Here is a 24,429-nt window from a genome sequence, read left to right on the forward strand (position 1 = left end):
AAATTACAATGGAAAGGTTAAGGTTTAGTTAGAAGTAGGCAAAGGGCAAATCTTGACTACAGGCCGTCGAAGTAGTCCTTTGGCCGTACGTAGCGTGACGACACGCACTACACCATCAGAGCCTGGATGAAGCTCGACAACCCGACCGAAACGCCACTCCAACGGTGGGAGATTTTGTTCCACGATCGTAACTATATCACCTACTTGCACATTGACTTGGTCTTTGAACCATTTGCACCTCTGCTGCAGTGTATGAAGGTAATCTCTTTGCCAAATTTTCCAAAAACTCTGTGTCATTTTTTGCAACAATTGCCATCGCTCTTTAGGCGGCAAATACGTATCTGTAAGCGGTATCTCCGGTAATGATACCAAAGGACCACCAGTGATGAAATGACCCGGTGTCAAGACATCTACCTCAGTGGGATCGCTAGACAAAGCGCATAACGGCCGAGAGTTAAGGACGGCTTCTACTTTATTCAGCACAGGCAACATCTCTTCGAACGTTAGCACTTGTAAGCCAACAACTCGTTTAAGGTGGTACTTCATCGACTTAACACCACTTTCAAAAATACCGCCAAAGTGGCTAGCAGTTGGTGGATTATGTTGCCACACGATATTACGCTTTGTACACTCAGTATTAAGTTCTCAGTATTAAGTTCCTGAGTGGAAAGAAACTGGTGAACCTCGCTTAAGTAGCGCTTGGCCCCGACAAAATTTGTACCACAATCAGAGATAATAAGTTGACAAAGACCACGGCGTGATACGAATCTGTCCAGAGCTGCGATAAATGCACTTGTCGACAAGTCTGTAACTAGCTCAAGATGGATCGCTTTTACTGCGAGACATACCATCACGCAGACGTACACCTTGTAAACAGGCGCCTTACGCCTTTTACTCTCTTTCACGATGAAGGGTCCTGCGAAATCTATCCCTATCCTTGAAAAACATCGTGAAGGTTGTACTCGGGGTGCCGGTAGATTTCCCATTATAGGTGAAACTGATGTGGGATTTACTTTGAAGCACGTTACACACTTGGAAAGTCGCGATCGTATTAAATTGCGAATACCCAAAATCCAGAATCTACGACTTATAATAGACTGCAACATTCTAGGTCCACAATGAAGATGAAGTTTATGAAAATAGTCAACTATAAGTGCATACAGTCGTGAATTTTTTGGTAACAACAAAGGGTAAATTTCAGAGAGTGGAAGTTTTGAATTTACTAAACGCCCCCCCACTCGCAAGAGTCCTCGGTGATCGAGAAAAGGATTAAGTTTTTGAATAGGACGTGAACAAGTCCTTTCACATTTTACTGACTCTATCTCAATAGCAAAGTGTTCCGTCTGCTCATGTTGAACAAGCAGGGATAATGAATTTTCTAATTCCTCCACAGTCAAAGTTTTACAATTGAAAGTAAGTTTTCTTAAGACTTTACTAAATCGCAACAACCAAGCTAATGCTCTTTGGACACGTGAAAATGAAGAATAATGACTTAATAATTTTTTAATCGGATCCTCATATAAAGGCACTAAGTCCGCGGAATGAGTTATCACAGGCAAGCTCTTCACCTCAGGCACACCTCCAGGTGGCACGTATACGTCCTGTGAAACTGGCCATTCTGAAGTCTCTAGAGAAAGCCAAGATGGACCTGACCACCAGGTATCAGAAGCGATCAGCTGTGAACATGACAACCCACGACTGCTATGATCAGCTGGATTATCGGAGGTCGATACGTGATACCAATTTTGAATCTGTACGAGATCGGTAATTTTAACTACACGATGCGAAACAAAGGTCTTTAATTTATAAGGTTCAGTATTAAGCCAAGATAAAACTGTACTACTATCAGTGAAGGCAATCACTCGAGAGAGCTTCAGGTGTGGATTTAACAAGTCAGCCATGTGTTTCAAGACCCGAGCTAGAAGTACTGCACCAAGAAGTTCGAGGCGATTAATCGTAACTGGTTTTATGGGAGCTACTCTCGACTTCGCGATTAATAATTTAACTGAAATTTTACCTCTACAGACAGATCTTAAATAAATACAACAACCGTAACCTTTGGATGAACCATCACAAAAACCAACGAGCTGGCATTCTACTACGTCTGAGGGCAGAATATGACGAGGAATTTGTACTTGTTTGAGGTAACTGAGCTCAGAGACAAACTCAGTCCATTGATGAGCAATACTGTCTGGCACAGGATCGTCCCAATTTAATTGAAGTTTCCACAAGGCTTGAAGAATCAATTTAGCTTTAAGCACCATGGGAGTTAACCAACCCAATGGGTCATAAATGCGAGCAACATTAGAAAGAATGGAACGCTTTGTAAATTTTGGAGTGAATTCAGATTGAGAATAAGTAAAAAGATCTAGATTCGGGTCCCATTGCAGACCTAATATTTTTAAAGTTTGTATGTTTTGATCGTCACAAAATGATTTTGGAACTTGACAATGTTCAGAAGGAAGTTGTGCAAGGAACTCAGGTGAGTTACTGCTCCATTTACGTAGTTCGAATTTACCACAATTCAGCAAATTAATAATTCCGCCTTTCAGATTTAAGGCAGCTTCAACTGAAGGAGCGCCAGCGGTGACGTCATCCATGAACGTGTCATGACGCAGAATGGAAGCAGCTTCCGGCCATGATGCACCGTGATCGTTTGCTAGCTGGTGTAGCGTACGGATGGCTAAAAATGGTGAACTGCTCACGCCGTAGGTCACAGTCTTAAGTTCATATTCACGGACTTCTTCACAAGTTGAGCTACGCCACAGGATATGTTGATACTTGCGGTCCTCAGGACGAAGTTCAATATTTCTATACATTTTGGAAACGTCGGCTGTGAAGACTACTTTGTGTAAACGAAATTTTGTAATAATATCAACGATATCGTTTTGAAGTTTTGGACCTGTGTAGACAATATCGTTAAGAGATATGCCGCTAGATGTCTTCGCGCTCGCGTCAAAAACTACACGCAGTCTCGTTGACGTGCTGTCAGGTCTGATGACGCAGTGATGCGGAATCAAATATCTAAAATCTGTGTCAGAAGGTTCAATTTGATGCATGTGATGTAAGTCTTGATACTCTTGCATGAATTCTCCATAATCGTGTTTCAGGTCTTCGTGATGAAGGAACCGTTTCTCCAAATTATGAAGTCTGGATAAGGCCGTGCGATGAGAGTCTCCTAACTGCTCATGTTCTTCCTTTAGTAGCATAGGTACTACATATCTTCCATCTTCGTTGCGTCGAACGAGGTCTGTGTACATCTGTTCACATTTTTCATTTTCCGGGTTGACAATCGTTTGCTTAGGCGGCTCTTCTACCTCCCAGAATCGCTTGACCACATTGTCTAAGGCAGCTGTGGAAGCCAAAAGTGTAGACGTTTCAGCTGGAGGCGAACACTCAGCGTCGAGCCTGCCCGTGATAACCCAGCCGAATACACTATGTAGGGCTACCGGTAGACCCGGGCCTACTTCAAGTCGTTGACCATTATAAATGCTATGGAAAATATCTGCGCCTAACAAAAGATCAATGTCACCGGGTTTATCAAAGTCACTGTCAGCTAGAACCAAGTGCTTGAGGTTAGCTTTGACAAAAGAAGGTATTTCTACTGAAGGCATTTTATGGGTGAGAGCTTCCATGACAATAGCTCGTACCGTAAAAGTTGGTTGATCTGAGTGTAATGGTTGAATCGTAAATGATGTTTCACCTTTGACTTCAAGCACTGGATTCTGTCCTATTCCAACAACAGAATAATCACAACTACGTAAGGGTAAACCTAATCGAAGTGCGCAGGCAGTTGTTAAGAAACAACTCTGTGCACCGCTATCAATAAGTGCTCGAAGATGTGTAACACCACAAGGACCATACGCCCTAACCACACATGTTCCTAATAACACTAATGAGCGATGTTGCTGCAAGTTGCAACTTGTATTCATAGAATTAAGAGTAACTACTGGGTCAGCAGAAGAAGCTGGAACCGCTGGAGTAGCACAAGAAGTCACAGGACACGCTGACGTGGGGCCCTGGTCGCGATGAAGTAGCGTGTGATGACGCGCGTTGCATTTGATACAGCAAGCTTTGGACAGACACATATCAGCCGCATGATTGGGCTTTAAGCAATTGAAACATAAGCGCTTTGATTTGGCTAAAGATTCACGTTCATTTACATTTTTTGAATTAAACACCGGACACTTATAAATAGTGTGGTGAAAATATCCACAGCATACACACCCGAATTTTTTATCTGACACTGAGTATGCATGAACATCAGGATTATTTAAATTATTATTTTGCATTAAATTGTTGTCAATAAAATGCGACCCTGTATTAGAGTTCGACCCTGTATTCAAATTACATTGATTTAAAATTGACTCAAGATTCACATTTGATGTATTATTAAAGTTAGAACTCGCGCCTGAGTGCGGCCCTGCATCTGAGTACGGCCCTGTGCACTCATCGCACGACATCGATGCCGCGTTATCGTTAAAATGCGCGGGAAATGATGATAACTTTGACTTCGTAAAATTATTGTTATTTCTACGTGCCATCGGTGGCAAACTATTGCTCGAATTACATTTATAAGGCTCACTAGCTTCTAATATTTTTAGATAACTTTGTAGGAATGTTAATAATTCGATAAAAGTAGGTATCTGACTTTTGTTTTGACTTTCGAATCGCTTTCGTGTATCAGAGTCTAATATGCGAGAAGATAAATAAAACAAAATAAATTCACCAAGGTTTTCGATTTTAATGGATTTTAAAGCGTTTACGGATTCCTGTAATAAACTAGTGATTTTACGTAAATCGTTAAGATTACTAGATTTTAATGTAGGATGACTACAGATTTTTTCCAAATAATTTACTGCTAAGATTCGCTTATTTTGATACCGATCTATTAGCGCATCGAAAACAATTTGATAATTGTCTGATGTGACCGGAATGCCCTTGGCGATTGATAACGCGGAACCCGTGAGGCAAGAAAGTAAATAATGAAACTTTTCGATATTAGAAATGTTTTCGTTATTGTGCACGAGAGATGCAAATGTGTCATAGAATGTTTGCCAATATTCTATATTTCCGTCAAATTTAATAAGTTCGATTTTAGGTAAACGTGGTTGCGCGAATGGTTTCCGGTTTCCGGTTGCCTCCGATGAGATGGCGTCGCGGAACGGCAATGCGGCTTCACTTTTATCACACTGTAGGTAGATTTCTGCGACTTCGTTGACTGCGTAGTACATGTCGTCAAAGGCATCAACCGTTTTCATGTTTATACTGTCTTGAGGATTCAAAGCTAGTTTTAACGAGTTTATTTCGTTCGTGAAATTTATGTATTCATGACGCAAGTCGTCAATACGTCTATACCTACTCTTAAATGAGCCTAACTTGGACTTATCGGATGTTAGTTGACGAGATAAATCGAATAAAATTTGAATCTCACGAAATACGTACTCACGTTGAGTGACGAGAAGTTTGAGTTTAGTTTCTTTGCTATCCATTTTGTATTGTTTAGAATTCAATGACTAAAAATGGACAACTAAGTACTTTAACGTAATAATTGAGTCGTAGGTTACACGATTTGAACCAAGCACACTCAACAATTAGATATATTATCCGGCTCGAAGGACCACTAAAAATGGTGTGACTTGAACGGCGCTTCGTTGACCGTAAGCCCTAGACCATTAGGGTTTTTTACAGATCTATCCAGGTTGTAAGGCTGGACGAGATTTTCTGTGAGAGGTTTATGGAAAGCTGCACACAGGACCGATGGGAAATAGGAATCAGTAGGTACTTACAAAGTTCCGCCGGTTGCTGCAACTTGATCCACTCACGCTACTGCACAGATCACTTGTACACATGTAATTTATGGTTTGATGGGCGCCCAGTAACTCCCTGCAGGGGCTTTTGATTAGTTTAAGAAGTTTATAGAAGTTTAGACACAGTTTTTGATTTTAATTTGCGGCGCGTTATGGCGGCCGGCGTCGTATTTTTTGGCACTCGCGCGAAAGTTTTTTGCATTGACGGTGGCGCCACGTCTCGCTTGGTGAGTGGCAGTTTTTGGAACTAGGAGAGGGAAATGGAAGGAATAAGGAATGCATGCAAGCTCAAACAATTACTTACCTCTTTACATAATAGATAATTACGTTACATGACTAATTATTTCTCGAAGCATCATCCTCTATTTTAAGAGTAGGTAAAACTACTTAAAACGTCTGCCATCATCTGCCTAGCCTTTTCCCAACTATGTTGGGGTCGGCTTCGAGCTGCATCCGGTCTAACCGGATGCAGCTGAGTACCAGTGTTTTACAAGGAGAGACTGCCTATCTGACCTCCTCAACTCAGTTACCCGGTCAATACAATACTCCTAGGTAAGGCTGGTTGTCAGACTTTCTGGCTTCTGACTACCCGCAACGACTGCCAAAGATGATCAATGACAGCGGGAACCTACAGTTCATCGTGCATTTTCAACACATAATGCGTCAAACAGATACTTCAAACAAATACCAAATTAAATAAAAGTGAAACTCACATTCTATACGCATCTATAAATTCCTTAAACAATATCAAATAGTAATGGCGTTTACAGCAGCTTTTTATCACTAAAGTTATCGCACCCACACAGCGCTGATAAAATGAGATACACAAATTCAAAATGGCCGAATGTTATCTATCATAGTAACAATCATTGGCCTAGACGGTTTACTAGGAAGCAACGCGCCAGTTTTGACATTGCGCGTGACCTTGCCCCGAGCGCTCTGATTGGTCGAAATTCTATGATGGCGGACGACGCCGGCGCAACTGTTGTCATTGTTTCTATTAATTAGATGGCCGGTTTCGTGCGTTTTTCAAACGATGTTTTCGTATTTGCATCTTTTATTATGTACTTTAGTTTTTAATACGTGGTTATTTTCTCTAATGACGTATATTTGTTGTTATTTTTTATGAGAGTTGTTTATGGTAGGTTTCTGGTTGTAGTGTATGGTAGTCAATGGTCATTGTGGTGACCATTAATAAACACATGACCTCAATATTATACCATAGGTTTATGATTGTTTGCTTTCGTTATATCTGATTATATTTCTTCTAGAAGTTACTAGATTGATACTATGGAACACCCCTTTAAAAAATCCTTAGAGGCTCATAGGTACCTACTAGCGTAGACCAGTTTCACCTAACCTACGTCTTATAAAACATCTATTCAACATTACTGTAATACATAAGTATTATGTACACTTACTATACCTAAATTAAAAATATTAATTAAAAATTGTCTTCTTAGATACTACTATACTATGTCTTATAGAACTAACAAACACCTAAAAATCTCCAGAACTGATTAGTATTAGAAAACTCAGTCAAAACTATTATACTTAAATACAGTTCTTCTCGTCTTATCATCGTGATTCACCCCTCGTATTTCAATTTTCAAGCAGTTTGGCTCGATTTTAAATACTCTCGTGCCTATTCAAACCTGTATGTTCAAACAAGGCAAAGGTCTATCTCTGTGCAAAGTTTCACTCAAATTCATTTAACTGTTTCTGTAAGAAACTTCATTGATTAAATAATATTTCTTTAAAGAGTTCTAGTCGGATGTGACCATATAAGACCTATAAAAATATATGGCTAATGAATTATTCTGAATAGCAGCCACCAGGCTTACAGCAAAAGTTTATTTTTATAGTATTCTCCAAGATAATTACTAGTTAGGGCCAGTTTGAGCGACTTAGTCAACTTGGCAATTAAAGAAACTGTTATCTTGGGTATTTTTTTTTTGTATTTTTTTTTTGTGTAGGTTATGCTATTTTATTTTTGAGTTGCGTGCCAGAAAAGACTTGCTTGACCTCTTCTGTGCTGAATTAAAAATTGTAAATGTGGTTTTAGTTTTAGATCTTGAGACTGATAAGGATTTTGTTTTGTATAAAATGACACAAAAAACAATGGCCGAAATTACTGGGTTACCTAACCTAACCCACGTTAGAGTGGAGGGAAGATTTGAAAAAGGTGTTGAGCAGTGGACGAATGTGAGCTGCCCAAGCTTAGAGCAATAATATCGGATGTTTTCAACAACAGATCTCTTAAACCTTCAGCTGAAAACCATGCAGTAGCTTCGGAAGTTATTTTTAACCTGTTGACAATAAATCTCTTAACCCTTCAGTTTTAGCATTCCGAGAAAAACAGGCTATAAAATCTCTCAGTTTACCAACATAACTATGTTAATAGATATACATCTTCGAGTCTGAAAACCAAGACATAAACAACCGCGTTTATCTCGAAAGAGCAAAAAATAATATTAAAATATTATACGCTAGAGCAAGTTCTAAATGGCCAGGCGAAATTACGAGAAAGATACGCCACTTAACTATCAAAGGATGACTTAAGATAATTTCAGTCAAACGTATCTTTCAAGCTGAAAAAAATTAGTGGAAAAATTATGAGGATTTTTATGCTAGAGTGTATGAGATTTTTAGTGGCAAGATATGAAGACACGCCCATTTCTTTTCAGTCTTGCATAAATGATAACGTGCCAGCTGAAAAAAATTGGGACATTCTTTCTTGGCGTTTCTTTTGTTTCGAACTTTTGGTTGTCTTTTGTTTTTTGTTTTGTAATTGTATGTTTGTGTCTGTTGTCTCATTAATAATAAGTCTTGTGTTTTATTTCGGTTTCATTTTTCTTTTGGCAATGCTGAATAAGGAAACAAAGGTTAAGCAAAGATCTTAAATTAATTTATGAGAATTATGTAAATCTCGGTCCAAATGGAAAGCGAACGCCGAAAGAAAGGATAACAAGATAATTGCTTAGAGGCTACACTAATTGAATATTATCCAAACGATGAAGGGTATGTGTTGTGTAAGTTAATCTTCATTAAAAACTGATATGATGACTATACTTTTCAGCACTGAAAAAAAAACATTTTGTGAAACCCTTATAAATAACTTCCGCATGGAAGTTCCATTCAAGAAAGGTTTCATTGTATTAAGTACATTACAAGTTAAGAGTTCATATACCTACTTAGTTCCTTATATTGACCTTACATTTGTACAAAATCGCTACTACCAGCAAAAAAATCACAAAGAAGGATACACGGACGTCCTAATTTGCAATCTCTCAATATTCCTCTAAGAATTGCACTCAAACAGACAAGAAAAGAATATTCACATCCATAAAAGAACAAGTTTCATACATACTAATCTCCCCTTTGTCTCAAACGGTCCCCATTCCCCCTAAACGATTCTAAACCATAAACCTTCAAGGATTCAGTGCAATATCAAAAATATATCCAATAATTAAAGTAAAGGTACAGTATAATAAGGCAAAAAACTGCACGAAAAATTGATAAGGGGTGGTAGTGATAACGGGTGCATTTTCCCCCCTTCTATCGATCGGGGGCGAACCACCCCGGGTGTATAAGTATAAAAAGCGTAACAAATTTTCGTCTTAAGAAAAGGAAAAGAAAAAATGTATACAGCCACCCTGGTGGGGGGTGGGTTTACCCCTAGGGGGGAGGATGCATTTTTCTCGCGGTCCTTCCGTCTCTTTCTACCCGTAAGATGTTACAAAGCTTTCTTTGTTACGTAGGGTTAATTAGATTTTTGGTTGGCGAGATTATTTAAATTTTTTTGGTTGTTTTTTTTTTTTATTGTATTGTTATTGTATGTTTGTGTCTGTTGTCTCATTTATAATAAGTCTTGTCTTTTAGACATGTTAATTTATAATTTGGTACGAGTTTGTATTGATTAGATTTTGTCTTTTGGATAATGATTAATCACTGTGAAGTCAGTTATTGACGAAAATTGTATTACCAGTCTAGTTGTGTTGATTGGTAGACTTTGTTCTTTGAATTAGATCGTCTTAATTTTATTTATGTTTGCGTGATTAATTTTATTTATTATTTTGGAATGTTGTAAATAAGGAACACTGAATAGTTTAGATACTTACTTATAAAATTGATTCTTGTAAATTGGCATTACTGAACCTAATCTAAGTAGTAGCCTAAAAAAAAAATCTAATTGATAAAAAAGTTAATATTTAAATGTATAGCAACCTAAAAAAACTTGTTTTCGTTTATAACAATATCTATTTTACGTTCAGAAAGCAGCCAAGGAATTTTGGCGGAATGGAAATCGGATTTTGAAACTTTTAAGAAAATCTCTCAACATCTTGAAATTTTCTGAGTCAAATCCTGATATCTTTTAGGTAGGTTATTTTATATTTTATGTTTATATATATTTTGTATATAGTATTTTATTTTTAGTTTTGTATAAAGATAAGTAATTTAAGTTTGTATATATGTATAGTGTGTACATTGTAGAAATAGATTATAAAAATTTACTTGACAAATAGCATGAAATATATGATTTTAGGTAAACTGAATCAGTTTAACTTTTCAGTTATGAAATAAGCACCCTTAATTCAATTGCGATATGGATGAAACTATGTTAAAAGTGATTTCTATTTAACACGTTTACATTTGTAAATTCATCTAATTTCATAAATAGCAGATTACCTTAGATTAGAACATAAGTACAGAAGGAAAAAAATATGCTTGATTTTTTCTTATTCGCTGTTAGTATAAGAAGCATATTTTTTTCCAAACTTAATTAACCCATATTAAAAAGTACTTTAAAATTGATACTCATAAATCCTTAATACACTTAAAAACATGATTTACCTATTGTCAAACTGTCTAGACCCACGGTTCAGTGTTGCGCGTAACGACGTAACATTTCTGTTACATTAACCTATATCAGATGCCAGTGCGAACAGAAATACGCAGAAGTATCAGTCTCTATGACTTGATTTACAACTACTGTATAATACTGAGTAGGTCTGTGGTATAATGTACAGGACTTATCTCTGGAAATAGGTATTTATTTCCGATGGTAAAAATCATCAAATGACTCCCGCTGTGGGTTAGCAGCGGTGAGGGAGTGTCAGACTCTTACTGACTAAAAACCCATCGTGTTCCTTCGTAGGCCTTATGATGTACCAGGCCGCAGTAACTCTTCAGGAATAGGTACTGAAATGAAAAATAAAGTTGTAACTTGATCCTGTGTCTACTCTTTCTACCAAAAAAAAAATCATTTTGACAATACTTAGTTTAGAAAACAGAATAACCTATTAACTTTTTGGGCAGTAGTTTCCTGTAGATTTTGCGTGACAGATTAAGCAACATAGAGGAACATCCATTGTTAAAAACTTTCAAGTTTATAATATTAGTAGACCCAAGTATTAAAATCTCTGCTCACCCAATAAAACAAAACAGTCGTAATACTACTTCAGTTTCCAAGCAATGAGTAATTCACAATGAACGTACCTGTTGAGATAAGTCTGGGATTTGATTCCTGATTCAGGCAGCTTGCCAAGCGGGTCAAGAGTGAGTGTGCTTGTACGTACTTATGCATAGATATTTTGTACTGTAGAGTTTGTTGTCTTGTTTCTAAAGTAAGGATTGGTTTTGGTATGTCTTTTGGGGTACAATTTTGATGATTGGACTAAAAGTGTTGATCCTCCTACTAATTTGCTAGAGAAGAATGTAAGTAGAAAGATAAATGAATCATATTTAGAAATAAGCTTGATTAAGTAATTATCATCGGCATGCCAGCTGTAGGATAATCTATTGCTAGACAGAGGCCTCTATTGATTTTCAAAGTTGTAGTACCTTTTGGTACTAATTAGAGTAGGATTCAGGTTAGGTCATCTTATAAAAGGATAACTGTATTTTTTTTAATATCTGAAGAAATAGTTTGCTACACTTTGTCAAATCATCATCCTCCTGCCCTTATCCTAATTTTATTTGAGATCGGCGCAGGATGTCTTCTTCCATACGACTATCTGATGTCATCTCACAAGGATTTGTCGCTGCATATATACTTACATAATGTTTTTTGTGAAAATATACTAATATACGTTATGAAATTAAGCTTCCAACACAAGGAACCAGTGCATGCACTTATGTTAATTAGTTAGTACAAAATACATTAGAAATTAATTATAAAGAAAGCATGGACGGACCAAAAAGGTTTCGTAAGTCTGTTTTCTTCATTGACATATATTCTAGCGATAGACAAGAACATCCATACAAATAATTTACCCGCTTATGTCGTCTGTTGACATCTCGATGACGTATTGTGACATGTAGTCATCCTCATTGATGTTAATTGCAGAAGTGTCGCTCGTATTTTGCCTACATTTTTCATTACTCAAAAAGTTTATATCTAAGTGAATTCAAAATCATGTAATATATCAAAAAGTTTATTTATATCTAACTGAATGCAAAATCATGTAATATATTAAAACCAGGAACTTATTTTTAGGGTTTTTAATATTAATTACGATGTTTTTTTTTCTTAAGAGGGCTATCACAAATTTTCGCGAATTTAATTATTTTTTCTTGAAAGTAAGAACATACCATGACAAAGTGAAGTCTGTTTTCATTGATATTTTACCTACTGCCAGTTTTATGGCACATCTGTTTCTGCACGATTTTCTTAATCCATAATTTAAGATGGCGGGCGGGAACAAATTAATGCATATTTGTAAAATTGAATTATAAATGAAAAGTATGATATACAAGCGTTGTAATAGCATGAACAGCGTGTAATTTTACTAACTTGACTCTCGAATTAGTTTATATGTGTAAGTTTATACCTTGATATGTATTTTATAATTGTCGTTTCATAGACATCATCTGACGCAGGTGTCAAAATCGCTCTGATTTGCCATTTTGGGCACTGCATAGTCTGCACTGCAGTTCAGTGTGGTAAGCTTTTTGTTCGGAACGTTCTATCTAGTACGTAGTACATATATATCGATGGTTTTCTTTGTATATCGAAATTAAAATATATATGTAGACTGGCCATTAAGATAGTTGCGTTAATAAATTTGAAATAAGAATACTGTCATTCTGTTTTTAAAACCCCATCAGTGTCTTCTATTTATAGGGGTACCGATTCATTTGTGCTGTTGACAGCTGTCAGTTTTCGAGAGAACCGTTGGTTTAAGGACTGACAGTAACTGTCAACTGCACCAAAAAACGGTCTGATCATAAAAGGTGATGTATATTGTATATATCAGGTACCTATATGGCGTATTTGGTATGAAATCAGAAATTGAAAACCTATAGCACCCAATACTAGCTGGATTATGCTGACCACTACAAAAAACAAGGTTTAACGTAACATTACAAGAACATACAAATAGGTATACAAACCGCTTAATATCCTACTACACGTTGAAATATTCACAGGCGACCACAAAATTCAATTTGTAGTCAGAAAACCCGCTTCTACTCAGACTGTGCAGAATGAAAACACTTCGGGAGAAAAAAAAGGGGGGAGGTCGGGGTGTTTTGTACGAGGAATTAAATACGGGGGAAGGGGGGCAAGAAAAGTGGGAAGACGCCGGATGATTAATTATTAGTTTCTATGTGTTACGTCCAAAGATAGGGAGGATTGGCGCTAGTGTGTCCGAGGGGGGGTGTTTATATTAATTACATTGATTCATTATATGTGCTATGGTTGCGATCTAATTAGTTTTTTTTGTTACTTATTCTTCATGTAAGTTATTATTGAGCGTTTTCTTTGAAGCTGGGAACATGTAGTCTATATTTGCATACTTGCAAGGGAGCTTGAAGATGGGAGTTATAAATCAAGTATTGTGAAATTGATAATTGTATTGAGAACTCTTATCTCAATTGATCTATAATCAATCTGTACTCTAGAATAAAAAAGCAGGATCCTTAGGATAGTATATTATTATCAAGTTCCTGAGTTTTCTACATACGATGAGTACGAGACAGATTTACTACCTTAGCGCAATAGATATAAGGGTATATATTTCCAAAACTCAATTGATAAATTGAGTGATTTGTAGCACAAGAAACGGTGGCCTAAGTGTGTACTAAGTGGCAAGAGAGTATGAAGCTCTGACCGGGTTCGATTCGTCGGTCAAGTATTTTCCAAAACGAAAACTTAACATAATGGGCCTACGTCTTTCATTACAACACCTCATAGTTTTAATTAAACGCCCAAACTGTGAAAACGTTATGAAATACGTGTTAAACTGTGAAACTTTGAATTTTATTAAGTAGATGTAGGTAGCTGACAAATGGTTTTTTGTAGTTTTAGAGACCCCGCAAATTGAAAATTTTAGTTTGCCAAGAGTTTGTTTGACGCATAAATCAGTATACCTCTAGAAAGATGAATGTACACCAAATAAGTAAGTACCTAGTTTCATTAGATTAGATCCACGATTAACAATATAAATAAACTGTCCATCAAAAATGTCTGTGGTTTCACCCATGTCACATAGCAACTTAGCGCACCCGGGCAAAAACAGCCTGTAGTCTCGATGAATGAGCTATCTAAAACTGAAATATTTTTTCAAAACCTATCATTAAGTAGTTCCTGAGATTAGTGAAATCAAATAAACAAATTCTTCAGCTTAACAATAATACTATAAACAGTCAAGTTACAAATAAAAATAGAAACTACAAACAGCACTATTGACCCAAAAACCATGGTTGAAAGTACTATAGTTCACATAAATTTTATTTTAACCTTGTACTAAGGACGAAACGTTGCCGTTGCCTACCTACCTAGGCCACAAGGTCGATTCGGTCTAGATTATAATATCTGTTAACGGAAAATTTTGTTAGTATTTTTCCTTTTTAATTTGTGAAATGACGTAGGAGATTAAATAGCTTTGACGTTGACGTATGGTCTGACCGTTTTTTGTTACAGTTGACAGTTGCTGTCAGTTAGTGTAAATGACGATATTTTCCCTTTGAAAAGTGACAGCTGTCAACTGCACAAAAACATGGATGTGTTGTGTGAAATATTGTCACTAATGAGTAAAGTAGTGGCTATATGATTGTCAACTTGTTATTAGCTGAAAATTCGGAATTACTTGCCGCACCCGGATAAAATAGCCTATATGTTATTCTGATCTATAAGCTATAATAGGTACTGCCAAGTTTCGTCAAAATCCGTAATAAACAATCATACACACACACACTAACAAACTGATATTAGTGATGTTAGTGTGAACTTATAGTAGATAGATATGTAGGCAGCCAACCTCCTGCGTACGAAATTTAAAAATTAACCTTGTGAACAAGTCCCATTTCCAATATTTCGAATAAAGAATCATTACAGCGAGAGCAAAAGAGAATCCAATTCAAACTCTTTTATTTCATATTCCGAATTTCGAATAGCTGACATTCCAATTTCGAACGTTGTGGAATGTAACGTTTTTTCGACAGCCGTTTAAATGTAAAGAGGAGATTATGTATATTACTGCACATATATACTAAATTCGCTGAATAATTCCCATTTTCTCTCTAGACGTAGTTCATTTCTTATTAAGATTGGTATACACTGAGAGTTAGATACTGCTGGTTTGGTATTTTTTAGGGTGACTAAATTTCAGGCTGTTTAAATTGAGTCTTTGTGATTTTTTGGAATGATGTCTTTGCCAGTACCTTCCATAGTTATGTGCTGCATTATGAAAGGAGATGGCCAAAAAAAAACCCAGAGTCGACAGGAACTTCATATGTATGATTGGATTCAGTATAATTTGTGGATTTTAAAAAGTATTTCAAAACATCTAAAAACCATGGGGTTCTCTTTTTATAACGTTTTTTCGATCAAGATTTTAGTTCACAAAAAAGTTTACTTTTACTGTTTGATGTTCGTTAGAAGTTGAATGCAGACTCGTGATTGGACCGTTTTACATTGCTAAGTCATTTGTTATATTTGACAATGTCACATGGCGCGATTTTCAAAGACAATTTCTCCAAAAACATTTCATAGCCAGTTGTGAAGGTTGCATGTAACTGCGAAACCTCTCCAAGTAGGTAAGGTCGGTGCTTAATCGTATCTGGAGTGGTTAAATACAAGACCTTTTAATCACCAGGCCAACTCTGAAACTATGGGGTTGTTACTAGTGGCTTGTATAATGTTAGTTTACTTTGCTTTTTTATGTCCCTTGATGTTAATAATCTTTAAAATCAACATATATTCAACATAACCTATTTTTGCGATAATATGAAATAGCTCCTATACCCCATGGATTTCAGTCTGGATTTTTTGGCACCATCAAAGGTCTATCATAAAGAATCTATTGGTAACCATTTCATTGCTGTCGATTCTGGGTTTTTTTTCTATGAAAATTTGGCCATCTCCTTTCAAAAAGGTAATTAGGTACAATTTGACCCGAAACCAAGCCCATTAATTAAGATATTACAGGTTTAAAACATAAACTACATCCATGTATGTAAATCTTCGCTCTCTTCCGACAGTCCTCTAAAAAACTATACACCGAACATCTAGTAGCTATGTAGATACTAAATCATTGTTTCTCTTAAAATGAAAAATCATACCAAAAATATAAGTACCATTGTGCCCAAGCCTTAAGTCTCCCGGTCCCTACATTTTTGTCTTTTTCACGGCTTCAATTTAAAATTTTATTTCCCCGCTTGACCCAAAGGGGAAGACGGGGGTTGGGGGAAAGGGGGCCAGAAGACACTCATTATGACCAATTTCACCCGACTGTTTTTCCTACCATTGTTGGTGTACTGATGGCTCATTTCTACCCTTTATTTCAAGTTTTTTGTTAAGATTTTTCAGTCTGCGGAAAGAAAACTTGGGCTATTTTTGTTCACTTTGCCCCGTTTCACCCTCCGTGACAATTAAGCACTAAGAAAATGGGTCGGTGTTTTATACTGTGTTTTGTATACTTCGTTATTTTTGATTGTGGCTCAAATTAGCACTTCAAGTTGTTATATTATTTCTATTTATTTGAAAGTTATCATTATCTATATTTATAAAAATTAGTCCTTACATCCCTTGGTCACATCATCGCGTGTGATTGGCTTGACCGATTAAGCTGAAAATTAGGGGAAAGGTAGCTTTGACTTAGGAGAAAGACATAGGACAGTTTCTGTCATCACCCGGCTACGGGATCTCGGGACCCGGGTGAAAGCTCGGGTTGAAGTTAATTTCGAATAAAAAATATAACTTATAATTTGTAATCAATTCTTCTTCATTATATAAGGATGTTTGTTTCTTATGTAGTTTATCTCATAAAGTCTTTAAGTTAGAAATACTTAGGAAGCTAGTAAGCTCGCATGAAAAATACCAGGCGAGCATGGATGTGAAGGGGAAAAAAGAAATGCGTACAATGTCCATATCGCGTCCGTTACTTGATGTTCTTATTTTATAATATTCTGGAATTACTGGATGATTGATTTTTATGTACTTTTTTGGTTAAATATATTTAGTTCTCATAAAATTTTGCGTGTTTTAGTTAGACTGGAAACTGACGCACACACTGTTGAGAAAAGACTTGATAATAAAGTTTTGTGTACAAATAGGTACATATTTTACAGTAAGTTATACTTTTTTCTTATTTATTTTTATATAAAAAAATAAATAAGTTCAAAAACTTAAGTATCTTAGATGTTCATTAGTATTGTAATGACAAGTTAAAGATTCTAGTGTATTTTATGTAAAATATGTATGTTTAATTTTTCAATTCCACCAAATATTTCCCTAAAAAAAAACTTAACAACACAAAATATCAACAGCACTCCTAAATACATGAGTAAGTATACTTAAAAACGCTCATATTTCTTTATTAGTTACATTTATTTCACTCCTACACAAGTTACAAGCCGCAACTTAGTGACAAAAGCAACAGGCTTCCACGGAACGCGTTTCCGTTTCCGACGAAATCAAACTCTGTACTCTATGGTTGCAGCTGTCTTGTCTATGTCATATTTATATTTGTATGCATGTAGAAAAAAATAGAATTGTGTTGTGGAAAAGTTTTTGACGAAATAAGTATGTTAAATAAGAAAAAAATACAGGATTTGTTATTGCATTTAAGAGGTATATTATATTAAATAAAAAGTATATTGACTATGTATATTATGATGTATTTGGGATAAAATCTTACACTTACATAGATATTTCTTTCGAATTAATCCGTATCATTAACGTATGTGTAGACATACTCTAGAAGTATGTAGCTAAACAGTTACTAAAAAAAACTACACATGTCATATCTACCATTTCACGTACCTACAATTTATTTTGGAAAAAAATATAGACTAGACTATTTTGTCACCTTAAAAAAATATTTTTTTTACCCAAATCAAATAGCTAAAGATACATAATGTCTAAACTTTCTTCAACCTTACAAACTACCAAAAAACTTCACATCTAAGTAAAAAATCACCGAAAAAAATTGACGTAGGGGTGGTTCCCTTTCCCTGGCCAATTTAATGTGCACCGCTGTATTGATTCTCCGGCATTCTTTCACACAGGCGCGGAGGAACCACCCTTCACCCCCCTCCTAACCCCCCACTTCCGTCACCCCGCACGAACTTAGGATAAACTGGGATAAGACTTTTTCGGGAGACTGTATGGTCATCCCTGTAGACTGTAGATTGTAGAGGTAGACTTAATTGGTAATGTGAGTGATTGTATAGAATAGGGATGTCGGTTGTGTTGTTTTTGAAAAAAATACGGGGGAATTTTTTGTTGTTAATTGTATTTTTTTTATTTGAAATTCGAATTTGCATTTGAAATTGGAATGTCTCAATTTATAATTGCTTGTTTATTTTCTTTTATTAAAAATTGTTTATGCCATTCAAGAAAATTATTTACTTCCACATGAATTTACTTTTCTCATATCTCAATACGTTACATTTAAATAAACAACATTATTTATAATGCCTATAACATACAATACTACCACTTCCAAAACATCCCAACTAGATTACTTCCTCCCCAGAATCAAGCGATTCTTACAAAATTCACTCTCAGTACAAGATCTAACTACAGAGTTCAGTAGTTCCTTCAGAGTCGTGTCGCCAAATAAATCTATGAACAGCAAGCGCAACAGGTCTGAACGCGACCATGCAAATTTAACACAGCCTACTGTAAACTTCGTCTTGCTTCACATTTACTTATATTGTAGACGACTTTTTCTATACTACTGCTAAGAAAATAAAGAATGTTTAATTAGGTACAACTAGGTTTTAGTATCACAAAAGAATGCAACACTGTTCCTCTAAACTGTGTCTAAAAATTGGTTACAACGCAACAAACAATTGTATTCTAAATTCAAAACATTCTAACAAAAACCAACACCAATTCAGAACGCAATAGTAAAACAAAATAGCCGTCCAACTAAAACCTGTTCATAAAACAAATTTTCCAAGTGCGAAAACCGACGTTCGAAATTCGAAAAAAAATATGAACAACATAAGCCTTTAGTCGGTCCATGATAAACTCGTATCAAACGGCGGGCAGCGCCAAAACTAGCGATCAACAAAAACAAAAGCACAGCGCAACAGGTATACCAACTTCACACAGAGTAGCGAACCTTCATACAAAATAGAACCCGAATCACCAGCTTGAATATCTCACTCTGCAAACCAAAGTTACTCTGTGACAAATTCCATAGTTGACACAGAGGAACATAACCACACATAAAACTACACACAAAATAACAGTCGCTAAATATTCCAGCGTAACTTAAAGTTATTCTGTGACAACGAATGCATTCCATACGTTCGAAATTTAAATTCAAACAGGTGTATTTGGTTGCGAGATTTGAATTTAAAATCTGTATTCGAATTTGTCAGGACGAGTGATTTGTAAAAGCGTTTTTTTTTTTTCTTTTTTTTTCCGCAGCTCTTTGATGAGGTCGAACACCTAGGCACATGAATAATTCCAGATATTTTCGGAAAATATGCTGAGATTTATTTAACGTTAGAGTTTTGTAGTAAAAATTAGTTTTATGCATGTGTCAATGATTAACGTTAAGTACAGTTTCGTCATGCTCTCGTAATTTTTTATTAGACACTTTTTAATGTCCGTTAACCCGCACAATAGCCGGCGGTTGGCACAGGCGCGACCGAACTTCCCGCCTATTGAATTTTCGCCTACAAAGGAAAGTTTTCAGGAAACGTACCGGGTTACTCCACTCGCCCTGTTTTATATTTTAGTTTAACTTTGACGAAATTGTTCAACGGATACTATGTTTCAATTAAATTTTCCACAGCAAAGCTGTAACATTACGCAAATCTCGACACGGATTCGCAAAATCGAAAATTCTTAATTCGAAGCGTACGGACGCCGCTGTAAATATAAATTAATTTAATAAATAATAATAAAATCGAGCTGTGCAGGCCACCAACGAAAAACGTTGGAAACTAATTAAAAACATCAATTCCCCGCGCCACGCTACGGGGGAATATTTCAAACGCACGCACACATACGCACGGGCCTCCCCCATGCACACACACGCGGCTAACACGCACACAACAGTTAAAAATAAGTCCCGGGCCATATCCGCGAGAGAGAATGGTCTCGATACTGCTCAACGAGAGAATACGGTATCTAGTTGAAATAGGGTCACTATTATTTACTAGGGGTACGTCTGATAATGATATTCTACCGAATAGATAGGGGGCTACAAATCGATGTGTGGGTGGGGCCCGTTTTAAATGGAAGGAACGTTAGTAATTTTGAATTGAGGAAATTGGAATGAATATCTTAGTAGTTCTAGATAATTGCATTTATAAATTATACAAAAATGAATATTGAAATTTTGTTACTAACAAAAAACAAAAATAACACACGTTAATCTGTATAAAACAGTTGGTGGCTTCCAAATTCAATTACAGCCACAACAAAAGACGCCCCAAACAATGACATATTCTAAATTTAAATAAATATTTCAATAACCACGTATCGGGTGTTGGCGCTCAACAGTTGCCCAGTTCTAGAACTTATCCGCGGGGAGACGGCTATAGGGCTGCGTCTTAAGGCCGAGAGGGACGGAGCTCAAACCGAGTTATCGTAAATTGATCTGGGAAGGGTGGCGGGCGCGGCGGCCCCAAATTTGACAGCCATGGAAATTGGCGGGAAGCGTTATTGGTTGCCGATTCCATTTTTTTTATATTTTGCGTTCCAATTGTGATTTGCGTTTGAATAATTTTGAATTTGGAATGATAAATGAGCTCGTGCTGAATTCGAAATATGAATGCTCGATCGTTAATGCTTTAGCAGAGGTGTGTGTACTTATGCTCGTACACGTAATCTTCGAAATCAATACGCTACACGTGTCTTCGAGTTGCCCCAATGCGAAGTTCACGTTATCACGCAGAGATGTGCTCACGCTCCAAGTGCAAACATCAAACGATATACTCGAATCAAAATTTACGATTCGAAAATTTGAATTTCCAATCGTCTACGCGCACTTCGTTATGCGAAATTAGGAATTACAATTTATGTGAATCGAGAATCGGCTACATAACTCGTAACTGGGTCATGTAGGTCAGGGATGGCGAATGGAGATTTACTATTTATTTTCAAGCTGTATTATTATTTTTATCGCTAGATAGAACGTCGGTGCGGTCCATAACAATGTATAGGTTTAGCGAAATACCCCTTTGTGTCTTAGATGATCCCGGCTCACGTACAAGCGGCCTCATAAAAGCTTGCACACACCAACATCTTAATAACAGAATCGGAACGCTTCGAGCGATTTTTAAAATAAGAATATCATAACTGGCCACCGCGGGCCCGCGGGGGGGCGGGGGGCGGTGGATTTCGGAAGAACGTTCGCACCCCCCTCAAGTTTTTAAAATAAGAAAATTTCGGTGGAGCGTGATATTTTTAAAATAAGAACCTCTTTCGTGGCATATTCCGTGGAGAGAGATTTTAAAATAAGAATAGTTTCGCGATACCCCCCGGCCCCCCGTTCGTCTGGAGTTTGAAATAAGAATTCGGGGGCCAGATTCGGGTGGTTCGGGCATATTCGGTGGGTGTAGGGTGTTCTTGATGAGGATCGGAGGTTTTTCGTAGAATTTCGTTAGCTCCTTTCGGGGCATTGACCGGCGGGTTCGATACTTCGATGAATGTTATAGTAATTGAATGGAGTAGAAGTGAACTCACTTCTTATTTCGCCGAGACGCGAGGTGCTGACTCCGATATTCGAAGATAGCTCGGCTCGTTCAGGAAATGCGAGTTAATGAAATTTTAGTTAGTGGGCCGCGTCGATCGCTCGCTCGATTGAATTAAGTTTGACCTCGGCTATCAAAATGTTTCTTGTTATTAGATTACAAACAACCACTGGCGTACTCTACACGCGTTACTGTTTTTTGGGGTGAAAATAATGGAAATGTGTACGTTAAAAATTGGGGTTTATATTTCGTGGAACACAATTCTGTGTAACGGATCAAGGGTTTTGCAGAGCAAGTTTATTTCCATTGTGTAAATGAAAATGAACGTGACTACCGAATATGATTGTTGTATAACTTTATAATCTGTTGTATATTTGTTGAAACTGCTCTTATAATGGAATGTTACAGATTTTTTTTTTGGAAAGTTTGAGTTTTGACTTTTGCTAGTAATTAGTTTAATTCGTTTGGGGAACTCAATATTTGAGTGTTAATTTAGTGTTATGAGTAGCTTTTATTGTTTTTTGATTGCGTTGCTTAAGAGTTTATTTATTATTGAATATTCTTTCTTGGTCCGTCGAGTGGAAAGTGAGGAAACGGGGTCTTTTTAAGCTCTTTTAATGGATCCTGTTATTTAACGCTTTTAAAATAAACTTAATAAACGATTTTGATGTGATTACATTATCAAGGAAAAGCACTATTAGACATTTTATTTTATGTTTTAATTGACAATGATCTTACTTGAAAATAAACAACAGTTACGAAAAGGCTAGGCAGATGATGATAATTACTAAAATATGAATGATCACAAAGTATAGAACTTATTTCTATATGTAACTTCAAGAATATATCTCCTATACATGCAGTTACTAAGAAATATAATAACTTTGTCAAGTTAGCTGCGAAATACACTTCTTGAAACTAATAATCTTGATATCGCAAACATTCGGAGTTATATATGTATAGTTCACCAATTCTATAGTGTCATTCATTCATAGCGTCTTTGAATGTCTAGTATTCATTCGTTCATTCATTCATTCATTCATTAGATCTTTTGGGTGCGCTTGATAGTTTGCAGACTCTGTTTTTGCGAAATGTAATATTTTGTGATATTCATGAAAATTTCAGCAATTTTACTTCTGTTTTTAACAAAGAACAACATTATGTGTTCTGTTTGTTTTAATAATTTGTGTCTTTATTGCTCTTTTATGGGCATGTAATGAGCCGTTTCGAATGAACTTTTGTGTGGTCATAAACAGATTGGAGTTTGTAGGATGACATTGCGTAGTTTTTAAGTAGTTGGCTGAAAAATACATTTGAGTGGAGCTAATGATTTGACATTATTTATAGAAGGTTAAATCTAAATTCTATCTTTAGTAAGCAGTTGCATTAGTACAGTTTGATAGAATATTAGGAAAGGCCATAAAGCGGTAGCCTGGAATGACAGTTGATAGAAATAACATATTTCAAACATTTTATTATCTTTTCTTTTAAAAAGAGTGTCCATGTAGTTCCTTGCCGGTTCTTCTCCATGAGACCAACTCTCTGGAACCGAGAAATAGTTTGACGTTTCGAAAGAGCTTTTATAGGCATATTCGAAAAAAAATGACTGACTTTTAAAATGAAAGCTTTTCGCGATGAGCGTCTTAAACCGGCTTCCAAATGATGTAGGATAGAGCATTGTTTCTTCTCTCGATATTCTTAATTTCTCTTTCCTCATTTTTTTTTTCTTTTTACTCAAAAGGTACCTGTTTTCCTTCCAGGGTAGCAGCACCCTGGCCATGGCGGAGTGCTCGTTCGCGCGGTGCCAGCAGGAACGTCGCGCCATTCGCAAGGAGCTGCAGCGCTGGACCAAGAACATGGTCTATATCCTCGGTAAGTGATCATTGCAGGACAGCAGCACCCTGGCCATGGCAAAAGAGAAAATAGGACAAATTTTTAAGTAAGGATTTATGAGAGAAGAAAAAAATATTCAATTTTTATCGTAATTATAACTCAGGACTTTGGTTTTATCAATTGGTATATTATCTAAAATCAATTTTCTAGAGTCCAAAATTCGGGAATGGGTTTTTTAGAAAAAGGAGTCGGATCGACTTGGCTTGGTACACAACCATGCCCCCAGATAGACAAATTGCTATTACAGCTTCCTATGTTTAAACTCGATTTTGGAATATTTTTAGCTTCATTCCAGTATATTTTGTGATGTCCGTCGTTCGTTCATTTTTAAAATACATTTAAGTAATTATACTTACATAATATTATAAATACTAAAGAATACACAATTACATAACACGTAAGAGATCAATATTTTGATGTTGACATTCTTTTCTAAAGGTAAATGAAAAAGATAAACTAAAAACACAATGTCTCTTCAAAACGTCCGTCCACGAAAAATTCTCCATATAATATAATAATTTAGTGACAGGAGCTTATATAAAAGAGCAACACAAACCTGTGC

General features: G+C 36.3%; 1 protein-coding gene across 2 annotated transcripts in view; it reads left to right on the top strand.

Moving 5' to 3' along the window:
- Window positions 1-24,429, top strand: part of LOC124641893 (mushroom body large-type Kenyon cell-specific protein 1) — a 198,791-nt gene that overhangs the window by 42,792 nt on the left and 131,570 nt on the right. For both annotated transcript variants that reach the window (XM_047180145.1, XM_047180146.1), the window contains exon 2: window positions 23,735-23,846. In XM_047180145.1, the coding sequence (XP_047036101.1) occupies window positions 23,753-23,846 (94 nt within the window). In that variant the 5' untranslated portion in view covers window positions 23,735-23,752. The remainder of the gene's footprint in view (window positions 1-23,734; window positions 23,847-24,429) is intronic.

The sequence above is a fragment of the Helicoverpa zea genome, chromosome 23, assembly GCF_022581195.2.
Source record: "Helicoverpa zea isolate HzStark_Cry1AcR chromosome 23, ilHelZeax1.1, whole genome shotgun sequence".
Classification (NCBI taxonomy): Eukaryota; Metazoa; Arthropoda; class Insecta; order Lepidoptera; family Noctuidae; genus Helicoverpa; species Helicoverpa zea.